A 15,386-nucleotide genomic window follows, 5' to 3' on the forward strand; every position below is an offset into this window, starting at 1 on the left:
AATCAGCTTGGTTGGGGTTGAAACTTACACTCATCATCTAAGAAACCAAGATTTCTATGAAGAAAGAGAAAAATATCAAGACATCATACATTAAGAAGAAAAGCCATGTGGGGTGAAGTGAAAATTCAATTCTAAATTCAACTCTCCTGGTCTAATTTTAGATAACCATGGAATCCAAGGAAATGGTGCCTACATTCCATATCAAATTTTCCCCATCTTCGGTACGGTTCCCTGGCTGCATTTGCAACAGATTGACCGTGACACCGATCGTCCCTATCTCGAATGAAAAGAAATAACATTCTCATTTCGCTCGACTAATGCATACAAAGCCATCTCGACATCGGCAAACGGTTGACCAGCATAGAGCTGCAATTGCCCCTTCTTCACAACAATCATTTTACTTGTATGTGATTTTATGACCTTCTCGAGTTCCTAAGAAGCACCAAGCAAGAATATAAGCGTTCTACACGGTATGCAGATACGAACCACAAACTTATCCACAATTCAAGCATAACTAAGTTGATAAGGCACCAATTAAACAATTACCATCTCAAAAGTCAAGAACAACAACAAAAAAACTAACAAACTCGCTAATCCAAGCACCAATTAGGTAATTATCATCCAAAACGTTGATGATTCAATTATCTACTCCCACACCCACAATTGTTAAACTAGAAAAACGAAACTCATCACTAAAATCAACTTAAGCTACTTGGGTATGACGACATCGTCACCACGTACACATCAACTAAATATTCCTTAAATCAAGATTATTCCTTCAAATTTATTTCTTCAACTAAATACAATATTATAATTTAAATCATAAAAAGTTTAATTAACCATCTTACAAAAACTACGAAAATAAATATCGACATAACATTATGCAATATTTTGATCTAAGTTGACACTTTAACCTAAAGTTGAAATTTATCAAATACTAATTTACTTCGTATCGGAGTAGGAAAACTTTAGATATCGTAATATTGAAGTTTAGAACTCTTACTTTTGTTGGCAGAGGAACGACGTCGGTTGTGAAATTGTCGAGCTCTTCAAAGAATGATTCCAGAAGATAACAGAAGTTATTTGCATCAACATGGTGTTCAAAAGCAACTGTATATGTAGTATATTCCTCACTATCCTGTGTCTTGGAAGGAACCCTTAAGGTGAAAAGTCCTCCATGTTCTTCATCTTCGGAACCTCCATGCATAAAAATAACCTGTGATGGGATACATTTTGATGTTAAAATTTATAATTAAACAAAAAGAAAAAAAGATCATAGGGTTTAAAGATAATTCTTTGAAACATAATTAGTTATTTAATTAATATTGACCAACGCAGGTCCTAACTTTCATCCAAAATTCTAATGAATTCGGACTAAAGTCATGTTTATATAGAACCATTTGTCCATATAGCAATTCTAAGAAGGTTAAATAAGAACTAAGGTTTTATTTGATAACGATTTGGATTTTATTTTTGAAATTTAATAAATTTTGAAAACTAAAAGTAAATTACGAATTCAAATGTTTCTGGTAGAAAAACGAAAATATGATAAGGAAATTGGGAAGAAACAAACCTAAACTTCAAAAACGTGCATTATCAAACGAAACCTAAGTAATTCCATTGAAATATTTGTTATGCTAAGTGTGTGACTAGTCAATTTTGAATTGAGATTGACGACTAAAACAATAAGCTCGTAATTCAAATTATGTAACAGCCCAAACTCAAGCCCACCGCTAGCAGATAGTGTCCATTTTGGCCTGTTATGTATCACCATTAACCTTACGATTTTAAAAGGCATCTTTTAGAGTTACACAGCGGAACCGGTACTCATCCAGATACTGTCCTTTTTGGACTTTCCCTTCTAGGCTTCTCCTCAAGGTTTTTGGGTTTTTCCTTTTGGACTTCTCCATTACACGTCTATTAGGGAGAGATTTCAACACCCTTATATGTAATGCTTCGTTCCCCTCTAACCGATGTGGGATCTCATAATCCACCCCCTTGGGGGCCCAGCGTCCTCACTGGCACATCGCTCAATGTCTTGACTCTAATACCATTTGTAACAACCTAAGCCCACCGCTAGCAGATGGGCTTTCTCTTACAGGCTTCCCCATTACGCGTGTGTTAGAGAGAGATTTCCACACCCTTATAAAGAATGTTTCGTTCCCCTCTCCAACCGATGTGAGATCTCACAGATTATGCTTAGTGTCTTCCTAAATTAAAATCATGCCATCAAGAAGAAAATAAATACAGAAAACAAAGTATATTTTCTAACTTACTAGAACATAAGGAAGATTCATCCACCATGAATCAGCCCTCGAAGGAGATCTTTTCTCCACTACATCTTTTAAATTCTGTGACTTCGAGATCTCCACTGAAGAAGTCCCCTGAACGGCACCTAAAAACTTGAAAAACAAACCATAATTATTTGTTCTAACTACCAAATATGAAGTTCTGAACAACAACCATTTCAAGATCCAAATACAATTAATTGAAAACAATATCTTGTAATTCAGAGACATTACCATTACTTGATTTCTTCTTTGAACTCGAACCCTTAATATCAAGATCCAAATTCGTTCCATCGTTTTTCTGTAGCAATACAGATTTGTCGCTGCCCAAATTCGTGCTATCGTCTTTGAACATCTTGGGATCGTTATACTTGATTTCGTTAGCTACTCGCTTTTCGGCATCCTTCACTCCCTTGTTAATAGCCTTGCCATTTGAGCCACTTTTTTTAACATTAGAAACAAATCCTTGAAACCCCTTAGGCTTCTTCATTCTATCACCATTAGAGTTTCTGAATTGCAACTTTTTCTTATATATTAGACTCTTATTCCGTTCTTCTTCATCATTGAAATCATTCCTTTTGGCAGCTTCCTCAACATTCTCAGACTTGAACAAAAAATTTACAGGTGAATCCGGTAGCCTATCTTTGTTAGAATTTAGCCTCTTCTGTAACTTAACAAGTCGTGCATCAATCTCTTTATCAATACCAATCCTAGCCCTTGAAATTACATTTCTACCCTCCATGTCGCCCTCCCCTAAATCATCAGGTTTTTGATATTTCTCCTCTTTCCTTGCTTTCCTAGCCAACAACCTGATCTCTTCAATTTTGTCTCTCATCTTCGATTCGTCCAAATAAACCAACTCGTTCGTTTTAGACCCGAAATTTCCAAGAACGATTCTCTCATTTCCATTCAACAACACTTCTTTTACGCTTTTGCTTCTAATACTCAAATCTTTATCTGAGTTCTTATCTTCCTTAATTGAATTACCATAATCTAAAACCCACACAGTACAGATTGTCTGAAACGCAAAAAGAGCAAGCAAGTAAACGCCAAACCTGACAAAACTTCCGAAAGAAAAGTTGGCAACATCAAAGTTATACAACGAGGCAGTGTCCGAGCTCTCGGAGAGTCGAGATTCACCGTCCGTGGAAGTGGAGGAAGGGCAACATTCCACCGGAGATAACACCTCGGTCTCGACGCCTGCAGGACCTGAGATTTCCGGCGATACGATCGGAGTTTCAGAGTCGATTTGCGGAGGAATGGGAGAGACAGTGAACGTAAGAGGTTTAGTTAGGGTTTTGAGGATTTTGATTCGCAAGTGATTTTTTCTTCTTGTGAGCCTCGAACGAGATGAAATGGAAATGGAAGCTGAAACTGAAAGCAATGGCTTGGTGCTGCAAATGGCGAATTTGTTGCAATGAATAGAGAAAGAGACAGCGGAGCCGCACGTACCCGCCATAACCAGCGGGGAAGGAAGCTTGTGAAACGAGGTTTGAATTTCTGGCAAGTAATGGCGCAAGGGTTGCATGTGCTTGCTTCCTATGATGGGCCTGAGGCCCATTTCAACAAATTGAAGTATCAAATTCAGAAGTAGCCCAAGCCCAACCCAAAAATAGTAGCCCAAATACTTTAATTTATAGGCCCATTTCAACATTTTTGAAGTATCAAATTCAATATATATACACACACACATATATATATATATATATTTTTTTTTTTTTTTTTGAGTTTGGTTTATTAAAAAAGTAATCTATTTTACATATTCTTTTTTTAATTTAAATTTAAAATTTTAAGTGAACTTTCAATATTTATTATCAATTTATTTAAGTATTTAAAATAAAAGTTAATTATAAATTGAAACGAGTGCTATATTTTCATTTATTCATCAACTATAAATTTAATTTATAATTAGGTTTTGCTTTGGTTTTTTCTTTTACTTAAATATTGATCTTTTTTAACCTTTCAACTCTTTTAGTTGATTTTAAATTAAACTATTAACCTGTTAGAATTAAAATGGTTAATAATCAATTACTAACGTTAATATATCCCATTGTCGTTTGAAACCTCTTCCTAGTAGAGGTAACAATATGTAACGGGCCAAAGCATACAATTTTAACTAAGACCGACAATATGGTATAAGATGCTAAAAGATAAAATTGACAATCCATCCAGTTTCAAACAAAACCGACAACCGGTTCTGATCGGCCGAGATTTTTCAGTTCCTTGATTAGCAGCGTACTGATTTTGTTGTTTTTTTTTTTTTTTTATGAAAATGCAAAATGAGACATTATTCTAAAGAAAATCAACCTAATATTTCCCTTAAACAGCATTCTAGTAAAAATCCCCAAGGGGGGAAAAAATCCAATCGTTACAATCATCAGGCAAAACATTGAAAAGCCTCCAAATAATATTGGAAAGGAGGGAAAAATTGCAGCAAACAAGATATGATTATTGTTTAACGTATTTGAATAATCTCACTGTGGAAGCATAATCAATGGTAGCCTCACTGCCTGTTGGAGATTAAAGGTGAACATCGACAACTTCTGCGGAGTTCTCGTCACCAAAGTAAACACAAATAGTGTCCCGTCACCGACCTCGAACATGCCCTGTCACTTAAATGTTATCTATCAGTGAATTGAGCGGAGCCCCCGAGTTAGGCGATGCCTGTAGCATCAGATCAGCGTCTTCCAAATCCTGGGGTTGAATGGATAAGTCCTGTTTGAACAATTCAGTTCGTTTCAGCCAAATCGAACATTTTTTTTTTAAGTTAAACATACGACGACGTATACCTGTGGTTGCATCAGCGGGTGTTGTTGCTGATCTTGAGCCACAGGGTAGGCTTGTGGTTGGGACATTCTATAGTAGGGTTCTTTCAGGTCGAGTTTGCACGAGGACGACTGAAGTATTCCTCCTTGCTCGGCGCCAGGTCCCCACATTTTGGCTATACAGCAGTCTTAGTTAGCAGCAAGCGCAGAAGACAAACCAAGGAACCAAAAATGTGAGGAAGAACAAGAAATCAACCTGATAGAGTCAAATAAATGGTGTAACTCTGAGCACTGTGAGAAACCATATGAAGTCTGCCAGTAATTTCCTGTCCTGCCATGACGTAAATCGGTTGGGAAAGAACGCAACGTAACTGGTACCAATGGGTTGTCGGTGCACCCGGGGCAGTAGTAAGCCACCTCTGCACAGTGCTGTAGATTGAAGCTGTTCATAAGCATTCAAACATGTAATAGCCATAGCCAAAATTTTATCTCAAACCCAACAGTTACCTGCCGTTAAATAATACATCAAACCAGCAGGCTAATCCATGTATTCTGGCACCCACACTAGCAACGAATTTCAGAGGAATGTCTATGTCATACAATTCCTCTTCCTGATATTAAGAGTGATTCCCCATCAGATTTCATTTCAAGCCATATATTTAAAAAATAAAAATTAATAATGAGAAAAAGAATAATAAAACCCACAGGTGGAACCCCGACTATCAGTTCATCCGTTAGAAATATAAAAACTAAAATAGTTGGTTGGTTTTCGGTCGTTCATTTAAGCATCTGATCGGTTTCGATTTTACAATTTTCCTTAAAACAATGTATTGATTGAATCAATTTCGGTCAAGAACCAATCCAATCATTCCCTTGCATGACACGTGAAAGAATTTATATTCCCCAGCCAATCTCATAATTATGTAAAAAGAGAAAATTATTCGTAAACAAAAGACCATAAATACTAGAAATATTTGAATTAATAAGAAAAATACAAGTTCTAGTTCAAGGGGATATTAGTACCTTGATATTTGTGAAGTCTAAAACATGAGACATTGAAGCGGCCACCAACAATCTTGGATCAAAAGCATCCACCACTGGCTGTATGAAAAATGAAATAGAGTATTATGGATACATAGTTTAAACAACAGAAACAGGAATGAGAAGCTGCTGCATGTAGCAAATCCACCATTTACAGATGAAATTTCCGTCACTGTCATTCAGAAATCCTCCGGTATCGGACCGAATCCCAAGTAACGGACTAGTTTTATCATCAAAATTTGATCTAAATTATAAATGGCCTTCGATTTCATTTTCAGGTAAATGAAAGTGATGCAAACCTGAGAAAAATAGCCTTGAAACGCCGATCCGTGCAAGGCTGTCAAATCAACACCATAATAGTTTTGTTGCTGCCAAAAGAGAGCCTACAAGAACGAACATATCAAGTTTAGTTTGTTCACGAGTGACCAAAAAAAGACGGTAGGAAAGAGCAAAACGATACGTTTCAGTTATCTTGATTAGAAATCGTTCTCAGAGACCAAAGTGAAAACAATTTTACGCTTAAGAGGCAGAAAGGGTAAACTTCAGTCTTGGGATGTTCATCAAAAGTTTCACCTTGTTAGCTACTTCAACAAATAGATATTCATCGCTGAAAGGTGCCATGTGAATCCTACATGGGGAACATTATAACTCATAAGAACACAAAATAATATGTATAAATGATTCACAAGCACTTAAAAGTACAAGAAAACGAGAAGATAAAGACGCATTCAAATAAACCATGATAATACAATGACCGACTTGTATGTTGAAGTTGTGAAGTATTAGTATTAAAACACCGAATACAAACTCAAAACTGTCGTCTCCTTACATGACGATGAGGATAACTTTGAGATCATATTTTTACCCTAACCATATAAGACAAGAAGGGTGCCCGATGAAATTTTTCTACTGCTAATTTACCTTCCTATTGTGGGGAACATCTTTCCATTTGGGTTCAAAAAACGATCCCTGGCGATCACATACGATTCCAGCATTCTTTCGTTGACCAATAGGGTGCCTAACAGAAAACAAGAACAATGAGGAATGGGGATGGATTGAACTAAACTTTCAAACCTTTTCATTTGGGGGTTATACCGTTTTCAGGGCGTTTAAATATAAACGAGAGTAAATAGCTAAAAGTTTTAAGGTCATTCACAAATTACACAATCTCCCAAGATAATCTGAAAATGAAAGACACTTTGATAACGGCTCTCACCCATTGGCTCAGAGATTAAAATGTCGGCTTTTTCAGGTAATTCAACATCCTCAACTTTGCCCTTAATTACCTGAATTTTGAATTAGAGAACATGACTATAACATAAAAAAATGGCAAATAATGATACTTGCAAGGAATTTTACATGATTAAAAAAAAACTCACTGTAATTCGCTCACTGAGGGCAGGGTTCCCAGAAATTAATATGCGAGCATACTCGGCCATTTCAGATGCTTCCACAGCATAAACATGCTTTGCACCAGCCTGTTGAAGATTCAAGGCATAAGATCTTCCATTTAATTATAGAACTGTGGAACCGAATAAACAAAGAGATTAAAAAAACTTCGACTATAACCACAAGTACCTGAGCGGCAAATAATGACAAAATACCACTACCAGCACCAACATCAACAACCACACGACCCGTGAAGTCAGCACGATTTTCCATTACTGCTGCATAGTATGTTCCTGAATCAGCAAAAGACTGCCAAAGTTAACATACCATGTAATTCTGTTAATATGTATAATGTGACTGTGCGGGCAGGTAACGCATATGCCATTGTTTAAGCTATCAATACAATGATAATAATGATAATAAGACGTTTGAATAAAAAATTAAGAAACTGGTCCACAAAACAAAATTGCAAGATAAACAACAGCTAAATTATATTACCTGTTCTCACATAATCCTGCAACATATTTTGTTGATGTAAAAGTTGTCCGTAGTAGTGGAAGTACATCTTTGAAGAGGATGATTCTATTTTGTCATCAAACCTGCTTTTTAAGGAGGAAATTGCACCATTTGGCAAATGGGAGCCTGGATGTAGAAAAATGATAACTTCAGTAACGTGTTCACAATGAAAACATCAATAAATTTGTTCGCAAAGAGTTGCAACATTCGGGGTGAGCTTACCTTGGACAATATCATCCTTCTTCCTCTTATCAAAAGCAGAATGAAATGCACTGCACTCTTCCTCATTTCTAAATAGAAGGGTAACTCCTCTGGAATGAGATTTCTGTTTCAAAAGCGAAACTATTCAATAACACAAGCAATGAACAGTGCTTCGTTCTTCAGCTTGTTAAATTATACCAATACTAAATCACTAATGCCAAGTACAGATTCGTAAGGTAAGCAACATACAAAAAATGGCAGAATTGAACAAAATAATAAGAGCATGCAGACAAATATTTGCAGCCTCGAAGATATGCTTTCGGCATATTCACATAAAACTACCCTTCTTACCTCTTTACCAGCATCGCCTTCTGATATGCAAACTGAATGAACAGGGCTTAGCCGAAATATCTGAAGACATAAAAGAAATATAAAAATTAATCATATTATATTCTCTATAAATGGTCGCTACCATCAACTCACCACTAAACTAAAAACTTAAGCTAACAAAAGTTCAAGTATACCTAATCTTTTATATATACGCTTAAACACGCACGCGTAAGTTAGAGTGTTAATTAACTCATGAAGTACAAGCCATTCGAACTGCCCCGTGCTTTTTCGTACCATAGTAAATCATCATTGAACTTAAAAGCTAGATGTTTAGGTTATGGTATATTAAATCCTTTATATGCGTTCTTTTCAACACACAATGTTCCTAAGAATGGAAAATGTACGTCGTTAAGCTCATTCATAAAGCAAACCAAGCACTAATCAAGAAAGAATGCAGAACCGATAAACAGAAGAAATAAAACAAAAGGTAGGTCTTTTATTCTCTCGTCTTTATTTCTTCCAAATTCTCCCATACACAACAACAACAATCACGATAAGCAAACTCATCACAAATAAAACAGAACCTGAGTAGTCCGGAGATCGAAAGAAATGTCATCGGAATCGGTCTCCTGCCGTAACCGAAGCTCCGCCGCACCGGAATCCCCGCCAAACCGAGCAACCACCGGCGCGGACGACGATGACGAGGAGGAAGACGAAGAAGCAAGCTCAGAAATCGAAACCAAAGTGAACTCCTGCGGCTTGTGTTTTTGCCCTAAAGAGCCCTCCATTAATGCAAAACCTGAAGCCGAAAATTATCTTCACTCCAAAAAATGGATCGCACAGAGTCGACGTTTCAGCAGTGAAAGCCGTTCGGAGGAGAATTAGGGTTTCTGAGAGAGAAACGAAAAGGTTTTGGAAATTTTACAGAAGCCGCCGCCCGGCAGAGAGAAACAGAGAACTGAGTGGCGTTGAAGGCCAGTTTTTATACTGCGACTGTTTTTCTTTTTTTGCTTTGTTTTTTATTTAAATTATTTAGATGAATATTAGATTTCCCATCATTTATGGACATTTATATTATAGTTATATAAATGATGAAAATCTTTTTTTTTTTTTAAATATATATTCTTTTAAATAACTTGTAATAAATAGTGTCTATTTTCTAATATAATTTATATTAAAAAAATTATAATACTTTAATAAATTCAATAACAATTTATTAATAAAAATATAATATAATCAACCGATCGTGTTTAAAAATACATTTATTTAATCGTATATATATATATATATATATATATATATATATATATATAAAAAGTTAATATCAGAAATTTAGGCAGATCGTTTGTCTCCAGACTTATTTAGTTAATTGAGATAAATCTTTTTCACTCTCTTCTTCATTCATGCAGTGGATCCCGTGTAACCTAGTCCCACGAGCTAAATGAAAATCTTTAATTTCTATTAATATTTTTCACCTATATATATATAACCATTTATTATATAATTGAAAAAAATAAAGAACAAAATATAACTATATAAAAAAATTATATTATTTTAAAGTATAAAATATTTATTTATTAATTTTAATACTTTATTTAAATAATCCTTTTTTTAAATCATAGGAATTAATATTCTAAACCTTTTACAAGTCTTAAAATATTTTGAAAAAAAAAAGTTTGAGAGAGAATCGTTTAGTGAAGGAACTTGATACCATGGATTCAAAGGGGTGGTCACGTGCTCCTCGCGTGCTTCTGGGTTTTGTTTCGATGTGGACGCTGAGATGGATGTTTGCGTAGTACACCGTTGAAATTTTAGACTTGGAAGTGACGTGTCGCTCAATGAGAGAATCCGGTGCTTCTGTTGGACCCACGTGGCAGTAGTGGATTGGTTGGAAAGCAAATTCTCCCTTCCTCTTATAATAACGAGTCTCATTTTGTTCCCACCATCTTTGTCACTTGTCTTCAATACCCTAATTTCGATAGATTCTTGTCTCGTTGAGTTGTGTTTATCTTAGCTTATCTCTCATATTTAATAACGCTCTTCGTAACTTTTTTTCACTTTGAGCTAGACGAACTTGATAGATTTATGAGAACGTGATAGGTATCTATACCGTCATTTTTGCTCGAGATTAAATGTAAGCAGATATTATCTGATTTGGCCCGTTACGTATCGTCATCATCATCACAATTTTAAAACACGTCTACTAGAGAGAGATTTTACACATCCTTTATAAGGAGTGTTTTGTTCCCCTCTCCAACCAATATGGGATCTCACGATCCACCCTCTTGGCAGCCAACGTCCTTCGCTGACATACCACCAAATGTTTGACTCTGATACCATTTGTAACAACCCAACTCCACTATTAGTCGATATTGTCCGCTTTGACTTATTATGTATCGCTATTAGCCTCACGAATTTATAATGCATCTGCACCCTTTATAAAGACGTGGGATCTCACATTAAATATATATATATATTATTTATATTAATTATTATTGTTATTATTAATGTTATATATAGATTCTACTATTATGTGTTCAAGTAAGGTAAGGACTTTATAAACAAGATTTGCTTTTATTGACGTTGGATCTAGATAAGTAAAAACGTGTCGTAAATATCCTCGTATTGGCTTAAACGTATGGTTGTTTAACGTTAACTTTTGTTTGTTTCTATTCTAAATAAATTTAAAGACGACCGCTCCACGACGAAGCGTTGATTCCAAAATTCCTTATCCCTTCCTAATTTCAGTAAAAAAACGTGAACCGTTAACTTTTTATTCTAAAACTCATTGTCTAACAAAAACCCCAATTTCTTCATCATACTTTTTGACACGTACACCCAATTTAGAGCCTAAGCTTGATACCGATGATATGATAGAAAAAATACTTTGGTATCAAACGATTTTTTGTCGCGTGAACCCTGAATTCACAAACATTAAAACATTCGAACCTATTTGATTATAACTTCAATTGTCGGGTTAGCCATAGATCATTTAAGATCAAAGCTCTCGGGACAAGACAGGAAAAATATAAATAGACAATCTAAGTTCATTGGCCCAAGCTCAATGATCAATCATACTTAAATATTACTGGCATGCAATTCAACACGTGAATTGCCGAGTTCAAGAAACTATTTCAGCAACGGTAAAGTTATCATTTTAACCCATAAAGTTTGAAGTTTGTTTTATAACAACCATCAAATTTTTTCCCATTAAATTTATAGATGAAAAATTTTATGTAACGGTCGAAGTTCACCGCTAGTAGATATTGTCCACTTCGACCCGTTATGTATCGTTGTTAGCCTCACGATTCTAAAACGCGTCTACTAGGGAAAGATTTCCACATGCTTGTAAGAAATGTTTCGATCCCCTTTTTAAACCAACGTGAGATTTCACAATTCACCCCTTTGGAACCCAACGTCCTCGTTGGCACATCGCTTAGAGTCTAGCTCGGAGACTATTTGTAACAGCCCAAACCCAAGTCCAAGTCCACCACTAACAGATATTGTCCACTTTGGATTGGTATGTATTGTCGTCGTCCTCATAGTTTTAAAACGGTCATTTCATGACAATTTTTAAATTTTTTTAAAGATAAAAAATTAAAGTAAGAGTATTTTCAATTTTTTTTTAAGTTTTAGAAGTATTTTTTGTTTCTAAATAAATTTAACAATATTATTTAAACATTTTTATAGAAATTTTTATTAATTTAGCATAAAATATAAATGAAATGAATTAAAAAAAATTATAAATCACAAAACATTTTTTTACCTCTAAAAATCGAATACAATTTAAACAAATAATAATAATAATAATACTTCACTTTATCTAATACCGATGCCGAAAGTGGAAATGTAACGGCACGCCATAATTTAAACGGGTAAATTTTAATATCAATTTAAAAAAAAAAAAAAAACATGAAGTGGGTCCCACAACGTGGTGGTGGTCCAACCCCAAACATACCTTTAAGAAAGGGAGGGATTCACGGATGCTAAAACGACAGGGATATATACAAGGCGCTCAATAACCGGCCAACAGAAAAGCTAAAGATCCCATCATTACAGACGAGTATCGAATTCGATTGCAAATGCCTTTCAGTGACCGCCATGTGACGCTAACTCAATTGGCCTGCCTCTTAATCACTCTTCGTTGGAGTTTTCGTTATTATCGCCACTTCTACTCCAACGTTCACATGCTTGGATTTTCTTCGTAATTCATTCTAATATATATATATATATATATATATATATATAGCTAAATTATATATATATTTTTAAAATATCATGAAAATAAAACCATCCTAATTGATGCGAAAAATTTCATGACGGTAGTTTTGGAAACGTTCATGAATCTTATGACAATTTTTTTAAATAATATGAATATTTTTTATAAGCTTGTTTTTCACTCCAACATTTATTCTGAAGTTCTTACCGTAATTTCAAACAAACTTTAATAATTTTGTATAATGAAAATCATTGATTGAACTCATTTTTTCGGTTGTAGACTGTGTTCATAAGGAGTTTTCTTTCATATTTCATTTATTTTAGTTAAACTAGAAAAGAAAACTATGTAGTCTTCACAGGTTATTTAGAATTTGAAAAATGTTCATATGAAAAAAAATTGTGGCCAAGATTAAGAGTATAAAATTAAAATCAATGACTACTATTTTTGGGAAGTATGACCATTCTGTTCAGATTAGAAAAAAATCAGAGGTGAAATCAAAAATGAAAAATAAAAAATCTGCATCGATTCAGGTAGCCCAAACGTGACAGCCAAAAATTCATCCAACTAAAATAAATAGAAAATTATATAAAAGATGAACTCAAATAGTGACCTGCAAATTCAGCAATATCAATCACCAATTTATACGAATACTGTGTTTCTTCCTATCACTGTATTGGCAATCGCAAGCAAGAACAAATGTTTCTGGAAATATCCAGAATCAGTCACGAAAATAACAAAAAAATGAAGGAAAACATGTAGAAGACTCAGAGAAACAGATTTAAATTACATTTTCAATCATCAGTATGGATTTTATTACTCGATCGACATGTATATTTAGTATAAACACAAGAAGTACTAACCGATAGAATACGGCGAGGAATCTAAATCCAAAAAAGAACGAAGCGAGAAATTAACTTCGGCAGCGAGTAATGGCGCTACAACCACGGGTGTAAGGATTCGCCTGAGCGCCTGGACGGCAGTTGTAGTAAGAAGCGCCGCGGCGGGAGCAAGGAACGTTGTTCCTCCTCAGAGCACCATAGCTGATGTAGCGAGTAGTCGCTAGAATTCGGCGATTGATTTCAGAGTCCATCTCGAACTCCATTCCGAAGCCGGAATCGTCATCGTTTCCAGCGAGAAAGCACTCGGCGATTGAGCCTCGGCACTCGGATTTAGTCGGAGCAAAGAGAATCTCGTTGTCGCCGGAGAAATCGATGGCCGCTGCCGATAAGATCAGAAAATGAGCGGCGAGAACGGCGAACGCAGCAATGAGAGCAGAAACGCGTGAGATACCCATTTTGGATGATTACCAAGAAGTTCCGTTGGTTTCTAGAGGAACAGGGGTGAATGTGGTTCGTCCATATAAGGTCAAGGGTTATACAGAAATGCCACTGGGTTTCTTATTAATTACAAGTTTGCCACTTGACCTTCACGCGCTTGGATTATCAATTTGATTTATTTTTTGTTTTTTTTAAGAATGTGAAGAAATTTATTGTCACCCACTAATAACAAGACTTTTAGGCCTTTAATTTGTTGTCACCCACACCTAAAAATAAAATAAATACATACGAGGCCAATATATATAATTTTAATTAATTATATTAAGTTAAAAACATAATTAATTTAAATAATAATTTTTATTATTATGACAATTTTTTTAAATAATAAATTTATATGCATTTATATAAAGTTTGTTTAAATGTAATAATTAATTTAAATAAAAAAAACGAAGATATTGTAATTTCTTTAAATTTGAGCATATTTCTCTATTTTTCTATATTTATTAATAAATTATTATCTTATATTTATTGAATTTTCTCCTGTCATTAAAAAAAATTGTATCTATATGATTTGAAATTAATTTTAAATGTAATATGCTAAGCAGGTTAAAAATATCATATAAATTGATTAATTTATAAAAATTTAGAGTTTAAATTGATAATTAAATATTATAAATATCTAACCATTTGTTTATTTAATTTTCATATTCATGAATTAATATTTTATAAATATTAGTTTGTAGAAAAAGAATTTGGATACGACTTTACATTATCATAAAAAAAAAATATATATATATATATATATATATAAATATTTATTTATTTATTTATTTATTTAGAGAGAGAGAGAGGAGTTTGGACGACAGCTAATTGATTGTGAAATTTTCAAAATTCTGTTTGTCAATTTTTTTTTATAGAAATTTGACCAAAATACAAGTTGACATTGCACGTCGGGAACGAACACGCCGTTTTTTTTTAATTAAATTTTATATTATTGCGTCGTGTGTTTTTTTTTTATATACATATGAATATAGATAATTTTATGACTATAAATTTTTATATTTAATCTAAAAATATACTTATAAACTTATAAACGGTTTCATATTTAAAAAAATACATATTAGTTTTTGGTACTTTATTTTTAAAAATATATTTGTTTATTTTTAATAGTGTTCTTTAAAAAACTATCACATTTACCCTCTAACTTTTGTAAAAGCTCAAAAATACTCTTAAACTTTAAAAATAGTTTAAAATACTCTTGTCATTATATTTAAAAAATAAGTATGAAATTTTAAAAATAGCATTAATATCATTTATCTTTTAAAAAAAATTATTGTTAATATAAATAAAAATCAATCAA

At 33.9% G+C, this 15,386-nt stretch overlaps 3 protein-coding genes across 3 annotated transcripts; all 3 read right to left on the minus strand.

The window, feature by feature from the left end:
- Positions 1-11: 11 nt before the first annotated feature.
- On the minus strand, positions 12-3,839 carry LOC111460428. Its single transcript, XM_023103694.1, has 5 exons — positions 3,824-3,839; positions 2,523-3,769; positions 2,277-2,395; positions 1,004-1,216; positions 12-432 (listed from the first exon to the last, which is right to left on the minus strand). The coding sequence occupies exons 2-5, from the start codon at positions 3,745-3,747 to the stop codon at positions 274-276; spliced, it is 1,716 nt and encodes a 571-aa protein (XP_022959462.1). The 5' UTR covers positions 3,748-3,769; positions 3,824-3,839; the 3' UTR covers positions 12-273.
- Positions 3,840-4,578: 739 nt separating this feature from the next.
- LOC111460423 (probable histone-arginine methyltransferase 1.4) lies at positions 4,579-9,491 on the minus strand. Its single transcript, XM_023103687.1, has 15 exons — positions 9,115-9,491; positions 8,552-8,611; positions 8,222-8,324; positions 7,982-8,125; positions 7,673-7,776; positions 7,474-7,572; positions 7,311-7,380; positions 7,016-7,112; positions 6,668-6,722; positions 6,394-6,477; positions 6,077-6,154; positions 5,561-5,664; positions 5,310-5,482; positions 5,078-5,229; positions 4,579-5,003 (listed from the first exon to the last, which is right to left on the minus strand). Exons 1-15 carry the CDS (start codon positions 9,316-9,318, stop codon positions 4,902-4,904), a joined length of 1,629 nt encoding a protein of 542 aa, XP_022959455.1. The 5' UTR covers positions 9,319-9,491; the 3' UTR covers positions 4,579-4,901.
- A 3,864-nt stretch (positions 9,492-13,355) lies between these two features.
- Positions 13,356-14,089, minus strand: LOC111460267 (protein RALF-like 33). The gene has a single exon (XM_023103439.1). It carries the CDS (start codon positions 14,041-14,043, stop codon positions 13,660-13,662), a length of 384 nt encoding a protein of 127 aa, XP_022959207.1. The 5' UTR covers positions 14,044-14,089; the 3' UTR covers positions 13,356-13,659.
- Between the last annotated feature and the right edge of the window lie 1,297 nt (positions 14,090-15,386).

The sequence above is a fragment of the Cucurbita moschata genome, unplaced genomic scaffold (assembly GCF_002738365.1).
Source record: "Cucurbita moschata cultivar Rifu unplaced genomic scaffold, Cmos_1.0 Cmo_Scf00023, whole genome shotgun sequence".
Lineage (NCBI taxonomy): Eukaryota > Viridiplantae > Streptophyta > Magnoliopsida > Cucurbitales > Cucurbitaceae > Cucurbita > Cucurbita moschata.

Bases quoted from the DNA above. Each gene is read 5' to 3' on its own strand.
- LOC111460267 (XM_023103439.1), bottom strand. From the start codon at position 14,043: ATGGGTATCTCACGCGTTTCTGCTCTCATTGCTGCGTTCGCCGTTCTC.
- LOC111460428 (XM_023103694.1), bottom strand. From the start codon at position 3,747: ATGGCGGGTACGTGCGGCTCCGCTGTCTCTTTCTCTATTCATTGCAAC. The intron at 1,217-2,276 runs GTAAGTTAGAAA...ATCCCATCACAG, and splicing joins TGAATCTTCCTTATGTTCTA to GTTATTTTTATGCATGGAGG. The intron at 433-1,003 runs GTAAGAGTTCTA...GGTGCTTCTTAG, and splicing joins TCGTTCCTCTGCCAACAAAA to GAACTCGAGAAGGTCATAAA.
- LOC111460423 (XM_023103687.1), bottom strand. From the start codon at position 9,318: ATGGAGGGCTCTTTAGGGCAAAAACACAAGCCGCAGGAGTTCACTTTG. The intron at 7,113-7,310 runs GTGAGAGCCGTT...GTTTTCTGTTAG, and splicing joins TTTAATCTCTGAGCCAATGG to GCACCCTATTGGTCAACGAA. The intron at 5,483-5,560 runs GTAACTGTTGGG...TTCAATCTACAG, and splicing joins GATGTATTATTTAACGGCAG to CACTGTGCAGAGGTGGCTTA.